Source organism: Lepus europaeus, chromosome 13, assembly GCF_033115175.1.
Source record: "Lepus europaeus isolate LE1 chromosome 13, mLepTim1.pri, whole genome shotgun sequence".
In the NCBI taxonomy this organism is placed as follows: Eukaryota; Metazoa; Chordata; class Mammalia; order Lagomorpha; family Leporidae; genus Lepus; species Lepus europaeus.
Window position 1 is genome coordinate 38,721,530 of NC_084839.1, and position 23,620 is coordinate 38,745,149.

General features: G+C 38.9%; 1 protein-coding gene across 4 annotated transcripts in view; it reads left to right on the plus strand.

Annotated features, from left to right (window-relative positions):
- EML4 (EMAP like 4) overlaps positions 1–23,620 on the plus strand; it is a 174,651-nt gene that overhangs the window by 112,948 nt on the left and 38,083 nt on the right. For all 4 annotated transcript variants that reach the window (XM_062209337.1, XM_062209338.1, XM_062209339.1 and 1 more), the window contains 7 exons: positions 3,775–3,898; positions 4,994–5,143; positions 7,996–8,065; positions 9,811–9,921; positions 14,692–14,787; positions 17,847–17,981; positions 18,081–18,216. In XM_062209337.1, the coding sequence (XP_062065321.1) occupies positions 3,775–3,898; positions 4,994–5,143; positions 7,996–8,065; positions 9,811–9,921; positions 14,692–14,787; positions 17,847–17,981; positions 18,081–18,216 (822 nt within the window). The remainder of the gene's footprint in view (positions 1–3,774; positions 3,899–4,993; positions 5,144–7,995; positions 8,066–9,810; positions 9,922–14,691; positions 14,788–17,846; positions 17,982–18,080; positions 18,217–23,620) is intronic.

Genomic DNA, 23,620 nt, shown 5'->3' on the forward strand with positions numbered 1-23,620 from the left:
ACCAGTGTTATTTGGATTTTAAGTAAGCTATGCCATCAGGTCACTTGTGTTCTGTAGACCAGCCTGGGGACCTCACTACTGCCTAAACAGCACTGTCCAGCAGAAATACAATGTATAACACATATGTAATATAAAGTCATGTAGTAAATTTTTAGAAATTACAAAGAGAAAAGTTAAATTGTTTAATAATCCATATAAAAACTTATTGAGGTATTTTACATATCTTTCATATTAACTTGTCAAAATTCTGGTATGTATTTTATACTTACATAGATTTAGAGTGAATATTTCCAAAATTTTAAATAATAAAATTTTAGAACACAGTCTTAAAAATTCATTTAACTTGATTTCCCTTTCTGTGATATAGGAAGTTAGATTAAGTGAACTCTTAAGATTTCTTTCAGTTCTAACACTATGTCTATACAAAGAAATGAACTAGCAGTTGTATCAATGTTATCCTACAGAATTTTTTTTTTTAAGGAAGTAAACTACAGTCTTTTGTTTTCTGCTAAAATGTGCTGCCTCTCAGTGCCAGGAATTGTTGGAAGAATTACTTTTTTAGTCTCTAACTCTAGTGTGGATACTGCCAGCTTGACAGGCAGAGAAAGCATCTTCATCCTAGTGCACATTGCCATTTTCATTTTGTATGGGGAAAGTTAGTTAAGCACTAGATAGCTCTTTACTTTCCCATTTGATTGTGTGCTTGATGGTTGAAAAGTGAATTAACATGGTATTCTGAGCTGTCATTGCATTTGTTTTGTTGTTGCATATTACAGCTAATTGTTTTCCTTTGCTATATATATTTTCCGTTCTGAGTGGGAATAGAAGCATCTATTAAATGTTTTATTTTTCATTGAGAAGACATTTATGGTGCCTCTGATCAAAGAACGTGTGAGAAATTCAAAAGGACAGGATATCTTCCTTAAAATATTTATGATAAAATGCTAGAGGGAAAAATTATGTAATAAATCAACACCTAAAAGAGTGAACTATATGGAAAGGGACAAGATGATGTGGGTAAGGATGATTGCAGGAGGGATATCTGCAGCTGGTAGTCATTAAATTATCAGCAAAGTCCAGCTGTGCTAAAAATCATCAGGAAGCAGAGCCCACTCTTGGATTCAGAAGTGATACAGACAGACATCATGTGGTGTTAGAGCCATGGTGTGGGAGGTTTAGTCTGTTCTTAGATCAAACCTTGAGGGTGAGCACACTGTCAGGAATAATAAAAAGAGTTTGAACTTCCCATAACAAGTACAATTTTTAAAAAAATTTAAAGATCTATTTATTCGAAAGCAGATAGAGAGAGGGAGAGAGAAGGAGAAAGCTCTTCCATCCACTGGTTCCTTCCCCAAATGGCCATAACAACCAGGGTTGGGCAAAGCCAAAGCCAGGAACCAGGAGCTTCTTCCAGGTATCTTCCAGGTATCAGGGACCCAAGTACTAGCGCCATCTTCTACTGTTTTTCCCTGGCCATTAGCAGGGAGCTGAATTGAAAGTGAGCAGCTGGGACATGAACCAATAGCCATGTGGGCTGACTGCATTGCAAGTGATAGCTTTGTCCACTATGCCACAATGCCAGCCTCCAAGCGCAAGTTTTTAATCTGACTCCAAAGAAATACTTGCTGACATTCAGCAAATAATTTATCTTTCCTTTTTTTTTTTCATGATTCGTGTTAATGTATATTACTTCATTATCACGTAGTTGTCTCTGTAGGTAGCCTAACTCATTAGAGATAGTAAGATAGTAATAGCTTCTGGTTGGTGATTGAATTTTTAGTTTGGTTCTAATGCTGTTTACTAGGTTAGCAAGTGCTAGCTATTTCCTATGTTTTTATGCTCAGTCCCTTTTTTTCCTTTTAGGGTATTTTGTAACCATTTCACAGTCACCGTCAATGTTTATTAAACCTACCTATATGTAGGTAATCTGAATACTAGGGGCAGGATTGCCTCTGTTTGTTTTCTGGCTTTTTTAACTTTTTTTTTTTTTTTTTTTTTTAAGATTTTTAAGTTTGTTTTGAAAGGCAGAGGGAGCAAATGAGAAATCTTCCATGCACTAATTCATTCCCCAAAAGGCCACAAGGACCGGGATTGGTCCAGGTCAAAGCCAGGAGCCAGGAACTCCATCCAGGTCTCCCACATGGATGGCAGCAGCCCAAGAACTTGGGCTGTCTTCCACTGCTTTTCCAGGCACATTAGCAGGGAGCTGGATCAGAAGCCAAACAACTGGGACTTGAACCATCGTTCAGATGGAATGCCAGCCTCACAGGCAGCAGCTTAATCCTCTGTGCCACGGTATCTTCCAGTGTCTTCTACTTTTGAAGGAATAAGAACATATCCTATTTTGTTTAGTGACATGAAATATTATTTCCTTTTGTAAAGGATTATAAATACTGGTTTGAGTCTAGATTTGTCTTTTATTTTGATAAGAACATTAAGCCTGAGATCTGCCCTGTTAAATTTTTCATGGATCCAACGCATTGTTGTAGACCAAAGATGCAGTGTTGCATAGCAGACCTCATGATCTTTTGTCTTGCCCAAGACTTTATTATGCTAGTCGTTGAGAACTCCTCATTTCTCTCTCCTGTTAGCCCCTCACCACCATTATACTTTGTGTGAATTTGGCCATTTTAGGTACTTCACATAAGTAGACCATGCAATATTTTTTATCTTTATGTGACTGACAGTTTATCTGTGTGGTTATATATTGCAGAATTCCTTTTTGAAAACAGTTTCATTCCAATGTATATATGTATCTTTATCCATTCATCTGTCAGTGGATCTTTAGGTTGTTCCCATATCTTGGCTGTTATGGGTAATGCTGCTGTGAACATGGGAGTGCTAATGTCTCTTCAAGACCCTGATTTCAATTATTTTTCAGAAATACCTAGTAGTGGAGTTGCTGGTTCATGCGGTAGTTTTCTTTTTAATTTTTTTTAAAAGAAAACCTACATTCTGATTTCCATAGTATTTGCACCATTTTGCATTCCTACCAGCAGAGTGCAAGGGCTCCAACTTCTCTGTGTACTCATCAATGCTTATTTTTTGATACTAGCCATCCTTACAGGTGTGATGTAATTTCTCATTGAGGTTTTAATTTGCATTTCCTTGATGATTAATGATATTGAGTATTTTTCCAAGTATCTGCCATTTTTATGTCTTTGAAGAAATATTCTTTCACCTAGTTTTTCCTAATAGTTTTTTTACTGTTCAGTTTAAGGATTTCCTTATATATTTTGCATATTAATCCCTTATTAAATATATGGTTTACAAACATTTTCTCCTACTCTGTAGGTTGCCTTTTCCCTCTGTTGTTTCTTTTTTTGTGTAAAATCCTTTTAGTTTGTAAGATTATGTTTTTTATGTGTTAGTAAAATATCAGTAGGTTGATCAAGTGTGGTGGACTTTATGGTTGTCTGTCCAAATAATTTCTTTCTTCTTTTCAAGAATTTAAAAAAGTCCATCACCAAATTACTCTCTTTAGCATTTTCTACCTCAGCCTCTGGCCTTCTTGTAGAAATATGTCAAATTAGATAAATTATATTTAATTATAAATGGCTTTTCTCATTTAAGGAAATGGCTAGTGCTTTTTTCCCTTACAGTATATTTGACTAGGCCTTTGTTAATATCACTTTGTTTTCAGTATGCTGTGTAATGTTTAACAGAAATATATATTGTGAGAATAAAACTAAGTAGCTGTTTTTGTATCATTATCCACCTATTGTGATAATACAAGAATACATGTGACTTAATATTTTTCTTGTGTTTCAACAGAAGGAGAATATATTAAAATGTTTATGCGGGGTCGGCCAATTACAATGTTCATTCCTTCTGATATTGACAACTATGATGACATCAGAACAGAACTGCCTCCTGAGAAGCTCAAACTGGAGTGGGCGTATCCTTCTCTACCATGACAGCAGATTTGTTTGCTTTGTCTCTGATTTAAGAACAACTAGTTTCTCTAATCAATCAAAATTGTCTTTATATTGTGTATATATATATATATATAAAACCACTTGAGAAATTAAAAAGGATACATCATCTCTGATCCTTTTGCATATTTTTATGTATTAGCAATCTAAAGCAGTCAAAATTAATATACTCTGAAAGGGCAAAGAGTATCCCATGAACATCACAGCTGGTGCAGGTGCTGTGGTAGGAAAGCACTGGAGTGGAATGGAAGACTATTGTTTGAGTTTGGTTCTGCTCATTCTCTTTTGTTAACCTTAACTTCCTTTAGTTATTAAAAAGGGTTAACAACCCCAGCCTCACATGACTGTTTAAAATAGAGTTTTGCTAAGTTCACCTAGAAATTCTTGGCTTCTCTTTGAACCTTTAAGAAACTAAAGCATAAAGTAATTAAGAACTTAAACTCTGCTGTCTGCGTCCATTCTCCTATAACCCCTTGCCCTCCTCTTTAAGTTATTCCCTGTTATATAGATAACAGCTTGGGAAAACTTAGTAGTCCTGTAATTCAGTACAACATCTTTTTAACTGACATTCTGTGTTTCAAGCTTCATGACTATCCTTACAAATCATTTAGGTCTGGCATAAATACCACTTTCTCAGATAGGTCTTCTTTTGCTCCCCTTCTTCTCTCCCTAACCATCTAAATTAAGTCCTCCATTTATGCTTTTTCATCATATCATGTTATTTTTCTTTCCATAATCTAATGATAGATTTGGTGGTTATTTCTGTCTTCCATAACAGCACATAAACTTCAGAGATAGAGGCCTCAGATTTGCCTTGTTCAGAGCTGCATGTCAGTACTGTGCCTCATACCTATTGGGAGCCCAGTGTATTTGTCTAGTGAGTGAGAAAACAAAGATTCAAACACATTGGAAGTCTCAGGATTGCACAAGATAATGACAAGATACAGGTTTTCTAGTTCTGGTCTTAGTTATGATTCCCATATGTGTCCATGAAAGCATGTTAATTTAACTCCCTGAGAATTACACTTATTAAGAACCTTAACTCTGCATCTTTTAAGATATGGTTATCGAGGAAAGGACTGTCGAGCTAATGTTTACCTTCTTCCTACTGGGGAAATAGTTTATTTCATTGCATCAGTAGTAGTACTATTTAATTATGAAGAGAGAACTCAACGACATTACCTGGGTCATACAGACTGTGTGAAATGGTTGGTATCATTTAATGTTTGATCGTTTTCTTTCAAAATTTTAAAATTTTGGTAATATTGAAAATAATTTCTTATGCAAAGCTCAGAATATAAAGATATTACAGACATTCTGCAGAAGGCACTTTAAAAAGGGAAAGAAAAAAAAAAAAAGACTTGGAATCCTCCAAAACCGTTTTTGTGATATCTACAGCAATAAATGCAGTCCCCCCTAAATATTTATTGGAATCTCTTCTACTTTCACAGAACCTGGTGTGCCGGTGCCGCAGGTGGAGGATTAGCCTATTGAGCCGTGGCGCCGGCCCCTCCGCCTACATTTTCTTTCTCTTCTTTTTTCTTTCTCTTTTCTTCTTTCCTCTTTTATGTATTTAAAAAGTAGAGTTAGGGGAGAAACAGAGACAGAAGGTCTTTTCATCCATTTGTTCACTCCCCAAATGGCTGCAATATCCAGGACTGGGCCAGGCCACCCCAGGAGCCTGGAACTCCATCTAGTTCTCCCACATGGGAGGCAGAAGCCCAAGCAGTTGGACTGTCTTCTGCTTTCCTAGGGAGCTGCATCAGAATTGGAACAGCCAGAACTTGAATTGGTACCTCAGTATGATGGCTCAAATAATTGCATTTCTGCTACTCATATGGGAGACCGAGAGTGAGTTCCTGGTTCCTGGCTTTGACTTTGCCCTGGCTGTTGTGGGCTTTTGGGTGGAGTGAATCAGTATATGGGGCCCCACACTCTCACTCTCGTCACTTCCTCTTAAATAAGTAAGTAAAAATCTGAAGAAAAAAATAAATATTGCTGTTCAGTTATGCTTAATAATTTATTATTTAAACCCATCATTTACCAATATTTAAAAACTTCTCTTATGTTTTTACCTTTATCTTGGAAAAATTAATATATGACTCTTAGAATATATACGTATTACTAGACTTTTAGAAATGATGGAAGCATTGTAGAATAATATGTATGCAGAATTCTTTATTACAGCATTGATTGTGATATTAAAGATTAGAAATAGCCTAAATATTTTTCAGTTGCTAACTAGTGATGTTGTGTTATAACCATCCATCTCCATGCACATGTAAAGAGAGAAAAAGGAAGCACTTTATGTATTAATATTGAATGATACATAAGATAACTTCTTAAGTACAGATGTTAAAGATTAAGATAATTGTGCAATGTTCTACCATTTGTATAAAAAGAAATAAAAAATAAGTGTTTCTCTTAGCTTCCACATATATAAAAATGTCCTAGAATTATTAATACAAATAAACTAATTATAATGGTTTCCTTATAGGGAATTTCAGGGAGTAGAGATGGGGTGAGGTAAAGGAGATCTTAGCAGATGGGGCAGGTGAGAAAGAAGCCTTTCTTAATCTTCTTTTATACCTTTTAAGATTTATTTATGTATTTATTTGAAAGGCAGAGCAACTGAGAGAGAAAAACAGATTTTTCCATCCGTTGGTTCACACCCCAACGACTGTAACAGCCAGGGCAGGGCCTGGCCAAAGCCAGTGGCCAAGAACTGCATCTGGGTCTCCCACATGGGTGGCAGGGATACAAGCACTTGGTCCATCATCTGATGCCTTCCTAGGCCCATTAATGGGAAGCTGGATTGGAAGCAGAGTAGCTGGAATTGAAATCTGGCACTCTGATATGGGGTGCAGGTGTCCCAAGTGATGGTGTAACCTGCTGCACCACAACAGCAGCCCCTCTTTTATAGCTATGTGGATATTTGAACCATGCAAATGTATTCCCTTATCAAGAAATTTTAACTTTTTAAAAGAAAGATCTGGGGGTGTGCTTTTGGCTTTGTCATCTTAGTAATTCAGTTGGGACACTTACATTCCATATCAGAGTGCCTGCATTTGAGACATTCTATCTTCCTGAATATTCATACCCTAAGAGTCAGCAGGTGATAGCTTAAGTAGTTGGGTCCCTGCCACCCAGATAGGAGCTTTCACCCAACCAGCCTGAGCCATTGTGGGTGTTTGAGGAGTGAGCCACTAGATGGCACCTCTGTCTCTTTAATTATAAAAAAGATAACTGAATTAAATACAGCAAAATGTTAAGTATTTTTGTTAATATAAGGAAGTTGTAAAATTTTTAGAATGTTTATACTGCTCTTCTGGAAAGTAATGAGCAATACATAATCAAATGTTCACTGCTGTTTTTTTTTTTTTTGTAGAAAAGTACAAATGGCCTAAAAGAATTGTTATGTGGTGAGAGATATATATATATCTCATATATATATATATATATATATATATGGCATAATGAAAAATGCTTGTGGATATTTTCTTCAAATTTAACATGCTATCAGTTTGTTCAGCTTTAAATGGGAAAAAAATAGCTTAGAAAAAAAAAAAAACTTAGAAATCTTCAGTAATTTTTGTTTGACTTGCCAAAGAACTATTGTAATATTTTTGTGATTAAAGATTATTTGTTGGGGCCGATGCTGTAGTGTAGCGGGTAAAGCTGCCACCTGCAGTGCCAGCATCTCATATGGGCACCAGTTCAAGTCTCAGCTGCTCCACTTCCAATCCAGCTTTCTGCTATGGCCTGGGAAAGCAGTAGAAGATAGCTCCAGTCCTTGGGCCTCTGCACCCACGTGGGAGAACCAGAGGAAGCTCCTGGCCTTGGATCAGCCCAGCTGTGGCTGTTGTGGCCATCTAGGGAGTGAACCCTCAGATGGATGACTTTCTCTCTCTGCCTCTGCCTCTCTGTAACTCTGGCTTTCAAATAAATAAATAAATCTTTTAAAAAAATTATTTGTTTAAAAAAATGTTGGTACTAGGGCACATTTTTGCTGTTTCACATGTTTCCAGTATTTAAAGTTATTGTTAATACTGCTTTTTAGCCTTGCCATACACCCTGACAAAATTAGGATTGCAACTGGACAGATTGCTGGAGTGGATAAAGATGGAAGGGTGAGTTGGCACAGTTCTGTGTGTTTTATACTTGGTGATACTGCTGTTAAAATTGAGTTATCATTTTAACCACAATGCACTTATTTTTTTCTTGTAAAATTTACTAAAGGATTTCTTGTGTAAACAGGTAATAAACATTAGAACATTTTAAAAGAGAAAAAATAATCATACTGTTTAAATTTTTTTTTTTCTAAAATAAAAGTGTTCTCCCTAGAGAAACTATTTACTTTTAATGATGGGAAGTCTGATAAGCTTGTCACAGTTTTCTTTACATAGAATTATTTACCAGTGTTTGCCAAATGGTATTGCAATTTCCCTTAATTGACAGAGTTCCTGATTTTAAATATGATTAGAACGGTTATCACTTGAAGTGTTTCGCTTCTGAGTAGCTTCAATAAGTTCGAGGAAAATGGAATTAAAAGACAAATTTATTTTGTGCATAAAATTTTGAAATCCATGCATACTTTTTTCATAGTACACATTTTTTATGAACTTTTTCAAGGCCCTTTTGTGTAACATTCCTTATTCCTAAGAATCAACATTGACCATAAATAATGATTGATACATACATATGAATAAACTCATGATATTATGAGTTCAGTTTCTTTAAAAGAAAAGATGTGGAGAGGTTATATTGTATGGCTTTTAATAAGTGTTTAACTTTGGGAGAATTATTTAAATCTCTATATCTAGTTTTCTCATCTGTTAAATTATAATACTACCTAAAGTTAATAGGATTGTGAGGTTTAAATGAACATATATGATATACTTAAATGGTATATGGATGTGGATAGGATTAAGTGTTAAAGCAATCATATAGATATGATTAAGTGTCTGGTAATAATAATAGAATTAAAAAGGAGTGAATGCTCCAACATGGGAAGCAACAGACTCATAGAGTATCCACACAGCAGACTCATAGAATGACAGTTGCTTTAAGTAGCACACTGACCTCAGAGTTAGCCCTTAAGGCATTCTGGTCTGGCTGAAAAGCCCATGAGAGCATTTCAAGCATGGAAAGCCAAGACACCATGGCAAAAAATGTCCTACATGAAGGACCTCTGTGGGTGAGACCCTAGTGGAAAGGAAATGGTCATCAAAGAAGGAGGTACTTTACTGTAAAGGGAGGAGAGAACTTCTACTTTGCTTATGGCTTTGTATTTATTGACAAGAGTTTGTGGGTTCAGAAGGCCTCCATAGCCTAGGCAGCACATGTCAAGAGCCTCAGATGATCACTAATGTCTTACATAAGAGTGTTAATTGTTAAATTAACAAGAGTCACTGTGTAGGACCTCTGTCCTCAAAGAATTGTATTATGAGAGTTAACAGTATAACTTGCTCTCAAAGAAAAAAGAATATAGTTGCAACTGAGAGGGTAAATCCATAAAACTGTTATTAGAAAATACCAGTTTACAGCCATGTTTCTCATTAGGAAGTATCGTAAAAAATAAATGAAGGAGGTTAAAAAAATGCAAGTTATAGATTTAAAAAATGTTATTAGAACATAGTAAATACCCAAATTGTTTGCTGCTACTATTGTCACTGTTGTTATTATTTTCATATTATTAAAACAAAAATACTTACTGAAGATCTTTGGGATCATGTCTAAGTCTAGTAGTGATTTCCTAATAGATACTGACCAATCCCTCTTACTTTGTAAAGATGGTGCGTAGTTCTAAGTGGTAGTGGTATTTATTTGCATCTACCTCAATACCAGTGAGTCCTGCTGTCTTATGTCTTTGCAGCCCCTGCAACCCCACGTCAGAGTGTGGGATTCAGTTAGTCTGTCCACACTGCAGATTATTGGACTTGGAACTTTTGAGCGTGGAGTAGGATGTCTGGATTTTTCAAAAGCTGTAAGTAACAATTTTTGAAGAAAGAAAAGAAGTTAAACTCAGTTTTGTATGTCATTGCTAATATTAGCTATTGCTAAAATACTAGCTTTTTTTTTTTTTTTTTTTTTTTTTTTGGGCCAGGCAGAGTTAGAGAGAGTTATAGACAGTGAGAGAGAGACAGAGAGAAAGGTCTTCCTTCTGTTGGTTCACTCCTCAAATGGCCGCTACAGCCGGCGCTGTGCTGATCCGAAGCCAGGAGCTGGGTACTTCCTCCTGGTCTCCCGTGTGGGTGCAAGGACCCAAGCACTTGGGCCATCCTCCTCTGCCCTCCCGGGCCACAGCAGAGAGCTGGACTGGAAGGGGAGCAACCAGGACTAGTACCCGGCGCCCCAACTGGTACTAGAACCTGGCACAGGTGGAGGATTAGCCAAGTGAGCCATGGTGCCGGCCAAATACTAGCATTTTAACCCAAGTACTAAACTTTGATTTAGATGGGATCCAAGATACTATACAGAATTATATTTAATTTTTGTCCCTGTTCTGTTACAGGATAATGGTGTAGTGTTGAAAGAAGTATTTAAAGGAGTACACATGGCATTGTGCAGTTTGAAATTAGCCAGTAAAATATGCTCTAGCTTCAGCTTAGATCATAGAAGAGATCTATTTTATTTAGAAAATTCACAAACATAAAATTTGGCCAATTCTGTAGAAATCGGCTTTTCTCAGTGTCATGTTTGAACAAAAGAAACAATCAAAGCTTTATATTCCCTAAATCATTAATTGTCTTTGTTCTGAATTAATTACAACATGTGTTTAAAATTTTATGTCTGGTCATTTTTTTTTTCTTTATTTATTTTGTTTAAAAGGTAGAGAAACAGTTCATTCCCTAAATACTTGCAACAGTCAGGGCTGGACCAGGCTAAAGCCAGCAACCAGGAACTCAATCCAGGTTTCCTCCATGAGTCAAGTCATCACCTTCTGCCTTCTAGGATGCACATTAACAAGAAGTTGAAATAGGAAATAGAGTCAGGATTCAAAACTCAAACGCACACCAGTATGGGTTGTGGGCATCCCAAGAGGTGTCTTAACTGCTGTACCAAATACCCACTACCTTTCTCTCTCTTTTTTTAAAAAAATCTATTTAAATTAAAATTGATAGGCAGCAAGATTGAAAGACATGACATAACACATAGAGAAATCTCACATCTGCTGGTTCACTCCCCAGATGCCCGCAACACCTGGGGTTGGGCCAGGCCAAAGCCGAGTTACAGGAACTCATTCAAGATCTTTCATGTGGATGACAGGGTTCCAACTACTTGAGCGTCCCAAGCAGCAGCTTAATCATTGTGCCAAATGCCCTCCCCTATGTTTGATAGTCTTATCTAAGTCTGAGGCTTCATTCTGAGAGGAGAGTAAGGCCAGATGTTATTTACTGAAGCATTTATTTTTATTTTATTATGTTTATAAAATATTAAGGAGATTTACAGTGTAGTATCCATATCTTTCTTATTGGAGAGATGGACAAATAGCTCCCATTTGATTCACTCCTCAAAAACCCAGAGCCAGTAACTGGGAACTCAATTCAGGTGTCCTGTGTTTTCGACAGGGACCCAGTTACTTGAGCCATTACAACTACTTCCAGTGTCTGCATTAGCAGAAAGCAGTAGTCAAGATCCAATGCAAGTGGTTGAACCCTGTACCTCCAGTGTGGCATGTGCACCTTCTAACTGCATCTTTTTTTTTTTTTTTTTTTTGACAGGCAGAGTGGATAGAGAGACAGAGAGAAAGGTCCTCCTTTTTGCCGTTGGTTCACCCTCCAATGGCCGCTGCAGCCGGCGCATCATGCCGATCCGAAGCCAGGAGCCAGGTGCTTCTCCTGGTCTCCCATGCGGGTGCAGGGCCCAAGCACTTGGGCCATCCTCCACTGCCTTCCCGGGCCATAGCAGAGAGCTGGCCTGGAAGAGGGGCAACCAGGATAGAATCCGGTGCCCCAACCAGGACTAGAACCCGGTGTGCCGGCTCCGCAAGGTGGAGGATTAGCCTGTTAAGCCACGGCGCCGGCCTCTAACTACATCTTAACTGCTAGGCCAAATAATACTTTGTTCTGCAAGTGGCTAGGTTTTATTGGACCTCATTTTTGCTTTAGAATATACTTATGCATTAATATTATCTCATTAGTACTTACCCATCAGCAGCTATATTCTGTATTATGGGAGTTCTGTGGGATATGCATGAAGTGACACTTTTAGTACAGAAAGATAAATTTGGGTAAAGTTAGAAGTTTCACTAACTTGTGGGCACTGAATGTCAGTGGTCCAACTACTCATGAACTGGAAGAAGGATATTTAGAAAAGGATATGAGAACAGACAGAAAATACTTCCACCACTTTTTTTCCTTCTAAAAATCTCTGTAGTGAGAACTGATCCATTGCTGATACCATTGTTAATATCTTGAATTGGCTCATATTCCAACCTCTTTCTAGTTCAGATAGTCATTCCAAATGCATGCTAAGAGAAACATAGAGAAGTGTAATAAGCTTTACCCTTCCTTGGTACTGCTGACTCTTCAGTACAGTGTTTCCATAGACTTTATAAGGCATATATCAGAGATACTTTGAGAAAAATAGTTGTCCATGCTGGTTCACTCCTCAGAAGACCACAACGACCTGGGCTGGGCCAGGAGCCAGGAGCTTCAACCTTGTCTCCCACGTGGGTGGCCGGGACCCAAGTACTTGGGCAATCTTCCACTGTTTTTCCCAGGCTATTAGTAGGGAGCTGGATCAGAAATGGAGCAGCCAGGACTCAAGCTGGCCCCCAAATGGGATGCCAGCTTCTCAGGCAGTGGCTTTGTCCATTATACCACAGTGCCAGCCCCTCATATCTATTTCTTAAACTGAGAGACTTAAGTTATTTGAATGAAAATGGTTTCACAGGGGCCGGTGCATTGGCACAGTGGGTTGACAGCCTGGCATGAGGCACTGGCATCCCGTGTGGGCGCCAGTTCGAGACCCAGCTGCTCCACTTCCAATCTGGCTTTCTGCTGTGGCCTGGGAAGGCAGTGGAGGATGGCCCAAGTCCTTGGGCCCCTGTACCCGCGTGGGAGACCCGGGGGAGGTTCCTGGATCCTGGCTTTGGAGCATCACGGCTCCAGCCGTTGGAGCCAATTGGGGAGTGAACCATCGGATGGAAGACCTCTCTCTCTCTCTCTCTCTCTCTCTCTCATTCTCTCTCTCCACCTCTCCTCTCTCTCTGTGGCTCTGACTTTCAAATAAATAAATAAATCTTTTAAAAAAATTAATGAGGATCCATAAGTCATGCCATTGTCATTTGTGTGAAATATTTCGTTTCATCTTTCTGATGTGTTACGAGGATAAATCATAACATGGTCAAACTCCTGGTGTTAAATACTCCAAGGACTTTATTCATGTTAACGCAAGTCTGGTGTATCACAGAAAACTGTTATAAACAGACATTAGTGGGGCCGGCACAGTGGCGTAGCGGGTTCTAGTCTGGCTGTTCCACTTCCGATCTAGCTCTCTGCTGTGGTCTGGGAAAGCAGTGGAAGATGGCCCAAGTCCTTGGGCCCCTGCACCCACGTGGGAGACCTGGAAGAAGCTCCTGGTTCCTGGCTCCTGGCTTCAGGAGCCAGCCATTGCAGCCAATTGAAGAGTGAACCAACGGATGGAAGACCTCTCTCTCTGTGTGCCTCTCCTCCTCTCTCTGTGTAACTGCAACTCTCAAATAAATAAATCTTTAAAAAAAAAATAGACACATTAGTTTTAGCTTATTCCATCTACTATGAAACTTTGATCAGAAGCAAAATTATGAAATGATGTGCTTTTTTTCCTGCCTACCTTGAGGAAATGCCATATGTACAATAGGAAGCAAACATGGTACTGAAAGGACTTAGAATAACCTCAGAATGAATTATTTGCTATCTTTAAATAAGAGAAATGCCTGATGGTAAGTAGAAATCAACCTAGTGGAAAAATTAAATATAGAAAATAGATTTTAAGGCCGGTCGGTGCCTTGGCTTAACAGGCTAATCCTCCACCTTGCGGAGCTGGCACACCGGGTTCTAGTCCCGGTTGGGGCGCTGGATTCTATCCCGGTTGCCCCTCTTCCAGGCCAGCTCTCTGCTATGGCCCGGGAAGGCAGTGGAGGATGGCCCAAGTGCTTGGGCCCTGCACCCGCATGGGAGACCAGGAGAAGCACCTGGCTCCTGGCTTTGGATCAGCACGATGCGCCGGCTGCAGCGGCCATTGGAGGGTGAACCAACGGCAAAAAAGGAGGACCTTTCTCTCTGTCTCTACCTCTCTCACTGTCCACTCTGCCTGTCAAAAAAAAAAAAAAAAAAAAAAGACTCTTGGGGCTGGCATTTTAGCACAGTGGTTTAAGCAGTCACCTGCAACACTGGCATCCCAGATGGGCACTGGTTTGGGCGCTGGATGCAGCTTCTGGCTCCCGACTTCAGCCTAGCCCAGCCCCAGCTGTTGCAAATATTTGGGGAGTGAACCATAAGATGGCAGATATCTCTCTCTGTCACTCTCTTCTGTCTCTCCCCCTCTCTGTAACTCTGCCTTTCAAATAAATAAATAAACCTTTAAAAAAAAGAAGAAACATGTATTTCTGATGAAAATTCAGTTTTATTAAATAGGACGTTTGTTATGTTTCAGAGAACCAATGAGTTTAAAGATTATTCAGTGATCTTACTGTTGTAACAATATGTATTTCATGGAAAGTGAGGTTATTTCAGGAATTTTTAAATGCATTTAATTGACTTTTCTTTAGGATTCAGGTGTTCATTTATGCGTTATTGATGACTCCAATGAGCATATGCTTACTGTTTGGGACTGGCAGAAAAAATCAAAAGGAGCAGAAATAAAGGTAAATTTTAAAATATTTTAATTACATATCATCATTTAGAATACATTATTTTTTTGGCACGTATTTGGAACTGTATTGCGTTTTTTTAGGTTGCACAGTAAGCCCACTGGCCAAATGCATTACATTTACTGATTTGTTGAGAATTTTTGCATCTGTGTTCTTCAGGTATATTGGTATATAGTTCTCTTTCTCTGTTGTGTCTTTCTGGTTTAGCAATTAAGCTAATGAAGGCTTCATAGGAGTTTGGAAGGGTTCCCTCCCTTTCAATTGTTTTGAATAACTTGAGAAGAATTGGAATTAGTTCTTCTTTAAATGTCTGGTAGAATTCAGCAGTGAAGCCATCTGGTCCTGGGCTTTTCTTTGTTGGGAGGATCTTTATTACTGATTCAATCTCCATTTTGATTATTGGTCTGTTTAGGCTTTCTTTGTTTTCATGGTTCAGTTTTGGTAGGCTGTATGTGTCCAGGAATCTATCCATTTCTTCTAGGTTTCCCAACTTGTTGGCATACAGCTCTTTGTAATTCCTGTTGATTCTCTTTATTTTGGTTGTTATTTGTTGCTACATGTCCTGTGATTTTATTAATTTGGGTCTTCTCCCTCCTTTTTTTTGGTTAATTGGGCCAATGATGTGTCAATTTTGTTTTTTTAAAAAAACTGCTCTTTGTTTCACTATTTTTTTGTAATTTTTTTGGTTTTGATTTTATCTATTTTTTTTCTAATTTTAATTATTTCTTTCCTCCCACTAATGTGGTGTTTGGTTTGTTCTTTTTCTGGGTCCTTGAGATGCATTGACAGTTCATTAATTTGGTGCCTTTCCAATTTCTTGATGTAGGCACCAATTGCTGTATCCCATGAGTTTTGATATATTTTATTGTCATCTTCATTCATTTCCAGAAATTTTTTTGATTTCTCTTGATTTCTTCTGTGACCCACTGTATATTCAGGAGCATGTTGTTCAATCTCCATGAATTTGCAAATGTTCTAGAGATTCTTGAATTGTTAATTTCCAGCTTCATCCTATTGTGATCAGAAAAGATGCAAGGTAATGATTTCAGTTTTTTTTTTTAATTCACTGAGACTTGCTTTGTGGCCTAGGATGCAGTCAATCCTAGAGGCAGTTCCATGCACTGAAAAAGAATGTGTATTCTCCAACTGTGAGATGAAAGGTTCTGTAGATATCAGTTAGGTCCATTTGGTCCATAATGTTGATTAATTCTGTTGTTTCTTTGTTGGTTTTCTGCCTAGTTAATCTATCCATTAATGAAAGTGGTGTGTTGAAGTCCCTCTTACTATTGTATTGGAGCCTGTGTCTCTTTAGATCCATTAATATTTCTTTTAATTAACCAAGTGCCCTCTATTTGGGTATATATACATTTATTTTAGTCACATCTTCCTGTTGAATCGATCCCTTAATCATTGCATAATGCCCTTCTATATCTCTTTTAAACAGTTTTTTGTGTAAAAATCTACTTTTTCTGAAATTAGGATGGCTACACTTGCTCGTTTTTGCTTTCCGTTAGTACAGAATATCTTTTTCCATCTTTTCACTTTCAGTCTGCATGTATCTTTGTTGGTGAGGTAAGTGCACCCATATTGGATTCCAACATCTCAGGTTATGGCTTTACCCGCTGTACCACAACACTGGCCCCCTAATTGACTTTTTTAAGGCTTCAGCCTAGAGGATTAATATCTTAATAGTAATATATTGGTAAATAAATGAATAATCAATGATAGTAAAAAGAAAGATTGTTTCTTTGTTATATCAGAATGATAGTGTCAGGCTGGCACTGTGGCATAGGGGGTGAAGCCACTGCCTACAGTGCTGGCATCCCATATGGTTGCCGGTTCTAGTCCCGGCTGCTCCACTTCCGATCCAGCTCTCTGTTATGGCATGGGAAAACAATGGAAGATGGTCCTTGGACCCCTCCACCCACGTGGGAGACCAGGAAGAAGCTCCTGGCTCCTGGCTTCAGATCGCTGCAGCTCCAGCCATTGTGGCTGATTGGGGAGTGAACCAGCAAATGGAAGACCTCTCTTTCTCTCTCTCCTCTCTCTGTGTAACTCTGACTTTCAAGTAAATAAATAAATCTTTTTTTAAAAAATGACGGTGTCTTTTAAACAATGTACACTGTTTGCATTTGATGGTTTTAGCATACTTTTCCTGAATGTGCAAGAAATGAAAATAATCTAAAGTATCTCATTTAAATGTCTTCCTAGTGCAAAGCTCTTTTTTTATTTGTTTTTTATGATTTATTTATTCATTTGAATGGAAGTTAGAGAAGGAGAATCTTCCATCTTGTGGTTCAATCCCCACATGGCCACAGCCAGGACTGATCCAAGCCATAGCCAGAAGACAGAAACTTCATCTGGATCTCCCACATGAGTGGCAGGGGCCCAAGTTCTTGGACTGTCTTCCATTGCCTTTACAGGTGTATTGGCAGGGAACTCAATTGGCAGCACAGCAGCCGAAACTCCCACTAGCACTCATATGGGATACTAGCAACATAGGCGGTAGCTTAACCAACTCTACAATACATTGGCCCCAAGTGTAGTTTTCAAAAATAGTGTAGGGGGTCAAGCTGCTGCCTACAATGCCATCATTCCATATGAGTGCCAGTTCAAGCTGTTCTTCTTCCTATCCAGCTCCCTGCTAACATGCCTGAGTAAGCAACAGAAGATGGTGCAGCTGCTTGGACCCCTGCCATCAATGTGATAGAAGAAGCTCTTGGCTTCGGGCTGGCCTACCCCTGGCTGCTACAGCCATTTGGGGAATGAACCAGCAGATGGTGGATCTCACTCCCACCTCCTCCCTCTGTAACTCTGCCTTTAAAATAAATAAATCCTTTTTAAAAATAATATAAAAGGTGTTAAAATAGTACAGGGATATCAAATTGAAATTTTTATTTAAAAAATATGTTAACTACAGTTTTTCAGGAAAATAAATATTGGAAGAAAAGGCATTTCTTAAAACTTTTTCACCTTGATTTGTCAGTAGCTGTAATTGGTACTTGGTAGAGATATGGGTGTATATTTATCTAAAATTTTTTCTCTTCTCACAGACAACAAATGAAGTTGTTTTGGCTGTGGAGTTTCACCCAACAGATGCAAATACCATAATAACATGTGGTAAATCCCATATTTTTTTCTGGACCTGGAGTGGCAATTCACTAACAAGAAAACAGGGAATTTTTGGGGTAAGGATCCAAAATGTTAGAGCTTCATTAGCTGTATAAAACTGTGATTTTCAAAAATCTTCATAGGAGAAACTGAAAATTCTCATTTTTTTCTTATAGAAATATGAAAAACCAAAATTTGTGCAGTGTTTAGCATTCTTGGGCAATGGAGATGTTCTTACTGGAGACTCCGGTGGAGTCATGCTTATATGGAGCAAAACTACTGTAGAGCCAACACCTGGGAAAGGACCGAAAGGTACAATGTTCTCATATTAGTAAACCGCTTCCTTATAATTCTCACACAGAGCTGTTGCAGTCCTATCTCTTGCCCAGACCAGGAGACAAAGAACAATATATGCACAATATGAGACACACCAACATACCTTTTGTTGTTAATGTTCTTTGCAATGATCTTTTTTAAGAAATTGAAATTATTTATCCAGTTATTCATTATGTTTATATAATATATATTTAACTACACTGAACTTACCCCTCCAGGGCGTTAATGCAAAGTGAAGAGAGTTGGTACAGATTATAATATGTAAATGTTAATTTAAAAAGTATAGATGTTTGCTCTCCCCTGGGCTGATGCTGGGATTTCTCTGAAGGCAAAATGCACAACCAAATGATAAAAATGGGATAGGGGAGAAAAAAATGAGTAAGGTCAGTAAAGTAAGGTTAGTCCCCTTCTCTTTATTTTTCTCACTACATCCCCTTTTCTTAGCTTTAGTGGTAGCTTTGGAATTCATTCAGCTGTACCTCAGATCAGTTTTCCTTAGAAATACAGAATAAGGGGCAGTGCTGTGACACAGCAAGTTAAAAAAGTGATGGCCTGCAGCACTGGTATCCCATATGGGCACAGGTTCAAGTCCTGGCTACTCCACTTCTGAACCAGCTCCCTACTAATTTGCTAAGAAAGTAGCAGAACATGGCTCAAGTGCCTGGGTCCCTGCCACCCACGTGGGATATGTAGATGAAGCTCTTGGCTGTGGCTTGGCCTCTCCTGGTTGTTGGCGGCCATTTGGGGAGTGAACCAGCAGATGGAAAATCTCTGTTTCTCCTTCTGTCTTTGTGTAACTCTGCCTTTCATATAAATAATCAAATAAAAGCTGTAAAAATTTTTAAAAATACAGACATATGCTATTCTTAAGTTCGATTTGCAATCAAATACATAGGTCCATTTTGCTCTTTCTATGGTAGATGGGAGAAAAAGTAGGAGGGGAGCCTGCATTGTGATGCAGTGGAGTAAGCTACCGATTGTGATGCCCCGATATTGGAGTGTCAGTTTGAGTCATGACTGCTCCACTTCTGATTCAGCTTCCTGCTAGTGCACCTAGGAGGCAGTGAAAGATGACCCAAGTGCTTGGGCCCTGCTATTCATGTGGGAGACCTGGATGGAGTTTATGGCTCCTGGCTTCAACCTAGCCCAGACCTGGCATTTGCAGACATTTGGAGTATGAACCAGCAGATAGATGATCTCTCTGTGTGTCTCTCTGTTGCTCTATCTTTCAAATAAATAAATTAGTAAATCTTAAATAGAGAAGGGACGTTGAAAATAACCATTTTCCCACGTCATTTTTTCATATCATTTAACAACAGTAAAACTTGGAAAGAATATCCAGAGTATCATGTACTTCTTTCATAGTAGAAAATTATGAGCGAAAAATTGGAGACCTTGGATTAAAATCAATAGACAAGGAACAGAGAAAAATGATAGGTGGTAGCCAGAGAAAAAGAACTAGTAGGGCAGTCAGTCCCTAAGAATCCACCAAAGAGAGAGAGAAAAGGGACGTGATGGGGAACCAACCTGAGGGTCCTGAGACCTTTCCCCTGGGGATTGGTAGAAAGCATGTGCTGACTTCTCTTGTTCATCCACTGTTCCCTGTACATCTGACAGTTCCCTCTCTCTCTCAGACCATGGAAATCATTCTAAGTTGTGAATAAGGGAATCCCTGTTCCCCTGCTTGGAGAGAAAGACCCAGTTTATGTGTCTGTCTTCTCCAGTGATCATTCTCAGGACTAGCATTTGGTACTGTTTGAAAATCATTTGTCTTGCATTTTATTAAGGAAATAACTTTTTTACCTTTGGATATCAGTGTAGAAATAAAAGTGGAGTGGTATTGATTAAAGTATTATTTCACTGAAATGCAGAATTTAAATTTAGTATTATAGTTGTATTATGATTGTGTGTTTTTTTTTTTTTTAACTTCTGAAGAAAGAGCTTTATTTAGTTCACTGTTTTGGAGGTTTGAGGGCATGGTGCTAGTATCAGCCCAGTTCTGGTTGAGGGTCCTTTCATCTGTATCACATCATGGAGGAAGGCGATGAAAGAGTCCAGGTGGAAGCAGATAATCACCTCTCAGTCCTGGAAGCAGAGAGGTGAGGCTCAGCTCAGGCTCACAATGCTCTCATGAGAACTAACTAGGGTACAAAAGAAGTAACCCTTTTAGAGAGTACACCCTCAGGAATGTGAGGAATAATCAGTCCCCCCAAAGGTCCCATCTCCCAACTTCACCACACTGAAGCCCAGCTTTCCAGCACATGAATGCTTTAAGGACAAACCACATCCAAACCATGGCTTTCCACCCTTGGGCCCTAAGGGTTCGTGTCTGTCCTACAATGATTGATTGGGTTTGATACTGTATTTTTTAGGTGTTATATGCTAGATATAGTATTTTAATTATCCCTGATTTTTTGTTTGTTTTTTTCCTCTCTCTCTCTCTACCTCTCTTATGTTTTTATTTTTTTTAAAGAAAGAAAATCATTCCCCAAATTTCTGTAACAGCTGGGGCTGTGGCTAGGCCCAAACCCAGGAGTTGGGAACCTATTCCGGGTCTCCCACATGGGTGACAAGGACCCAAGTACTTGAGCTGTCACCTGCTCCTCGCAGGGTGCGCATGTGCAGGAAGCTGGAATGGGAAGCAGAGCCAGAACTCAAAATGAGGCACTCTGGTATGGGATGCGGGCATCCCAGGCGGCATCTTAACTGTGCCGATGCCCTCCCATTATTCCTCTTTTTTTCTTGGGCACATTTGTTCAGTACCAGAAATGCCGGTAAGAGTAGTGTATGAAAATAGCAACTTTTAAATTGTTGCCATATCCTCCAACAGCGAGGCAAGTTTGTGAATAAATGTACCCCTTCCATTAGTCTTAATGTTGTGTTTTCAGGTAAGGGACAGGGAGAGGTTCAGAGGTGTTTGTTTTTGTCAGAAAAATTTGTGGCTTAGCCTCTGTACCAAGAAAATCTGTATATATACAAACAGGAAACAATCTCATAGCATAGGTTCTGGATATACAAAATGGCCTGTTGATTGAAACTATTATGAGAAAGTTGCTAAGAATTTTGTTTTATTTGGGATTTCCAATTCTATAAGTATGGCTGGGAAGGATTTGGTGAGTGCAGTGAAAGAAATGTAGAAACCTAGACTGAACCAGATGCCTAGAGTTTCTATATTAAAAATCCTGCTCCCAAGGCTGGCGCCGTGGCTCAACAGGCTAATCCTCCGCCTAGCGGCGCCAGCACACTGGGGTCTAGTCCCGGTCGGGGCGCCGGATTCTGTCCCGGTTGCCCCTCTTTCAGGCCAGCTCTCTGCTATGGCCCGGGAGTGCAGTGGAGGATGGCCCAAGTACTTGGGCCCTGCACCTGCACGGGAGACCAGGAGAAGCACCTGGCTCCTGCTTTTGGATAATCGTGGTGCGCCAGGCGCAGCGCGCCAGCCACGACGACCATTAGAAGGTGAACCAACGGCAAAGGAAGACCTTTCTCTCTGTCTCTCTCTCTCTCACTATCCACTCTGCCTGTCAAAAAGAAAAAAAAAATCCTGCTCCCAAATTTCAGTAGATTGATTGTTTGCATGTTCCCAAGTGTGACATTTTTGTACCTCAGGTAGGTTACCAGCCAAAATTTGTGTACACTTTGTATCATGGCTCATAAAAGAACATTTTGGGATGGCAAAAGTATAATTTTATAGGTAATCCTTTTAACTGTAGTAAATAGGAAATAAACCAAAACTATATTCTATGCCTCATCAGCCATCTATATGTTTGCTTCATGCTTCCAAGCCATTTTATTTCCTATATATATGAAGTTTCAGATTATCATTATATGGCATAATTCATAATATTTAAGAGTGGGAGCAACGTTGAGAGGATATACAGCAGCATTAAAACGTTTCAGTATTTGTTAAATTTTGTCTTAGGAACTAAGAAATAGCACCATTTTATCTGCCCTTTAAATATTCATCAAGGGCACATTTGCAGAAATGCTAAGAAAATACATAAAATTTAAAATCTCCCTGATATTTGAGTCTATGAGAGAACTTCAAAAAGTTCATGGAACAATGGAAATAAAAGCTTATTTTGGTGCAAAAACTTTTTTAAGTCAATACCTTTTTTTTTTCCCCCCCCCATAAAAAGCATTTCCTGTTACCCCTTTGAAGACCCCCTCATGTATATGGATTTCAAAACTTTTTACACCAAGGCAAACCTATCTTTTTTTTTTTTTTTTTTTAAGATTTATGTATTCATATTTGAAAGGCAGAGATACAGAGAGAGAGATATCGAGAGCCTTCATTCATTGATTTACGCCCCAAATGGCCACAATGGCCAGGGCTGGGCCAGGCCAAAGCTAAGAGCCAGGGCCCTCTTCCTGTCTCCCATATGTGTGAAGGGACACAAAGGTTTGGACCATTTGCCGCTGCCTTTCCAGAGACATCAGAAGTGGAACAGCCAAGACTTGAACCAGCACCCATATAGGGTGCCAGCATAGTAGGTGGAGGCCCAGCCTTCTACGCCCCAGTGCTGGCCCCATTAAATCTTCTAACTCTTGTTCCATGAACATTTTAAAGTGTTCTCACGTAGTTAAACAGGCACAGAAAGCTCTCCAGACATCTTTATTTGGCTGGCAAGGTAAACTTCATCTTTATGGAAACTATTTCTGTTAGAGGTGGGAAGAAAGGGGAGAGGAAAGATTTCTGGTTAAACTTAGATAGTTAACCATATTATTAAACCTGGAGATAAAGTAGGTTTTAATTCGAAGATAATTATTTTTCTTGGCAACCATTTCAAATACTGTTGGTTTAAACTGAAATATCAGAAATAGAGACCCATGAGAAAATTGTTTTCTATCATTCTATCACTCTGGGGGAGTCTTTTGTTATGCTTAGAGATAAGAGCCTGAATTAAGAACAGAAAAACTTTATTTCATTTTCCACATTCTGGTGGTAAATTTTGAAACTGCACTCCTGCTTTTATAATTTACAAATAATATTTTCAGACTATTGTTAATCTGAACATGCATACAGAAATAAAACTAAAATTTGCTTTTTTTGTAATACCCAAATAAAGGCAACGATAGTGTCCAAAAATTCACATCTCTCAGATGTCCTCTCTCTCATGATCGGTATGAAAGCAGTCAGAGCAGTGATAAGTCATTGGATATCCCACCAAACACAACTGTGCCGTTCAGAGCTTAAAAGATACTTTTAGATGATGAATGTTGATGTGACTGGAGGCTCATGATTGAATAGCAAGTTTGTTGGAGTTCTGCTCCCTGCTCCGCTAAATCAAGCAAACCCTTTCTTTGCTACCTGCCAGTTACACCCATCTGTGAACTATTTGAACCACTCATACTCTCCCACAGAGATAGTTTTCAGAGTCAG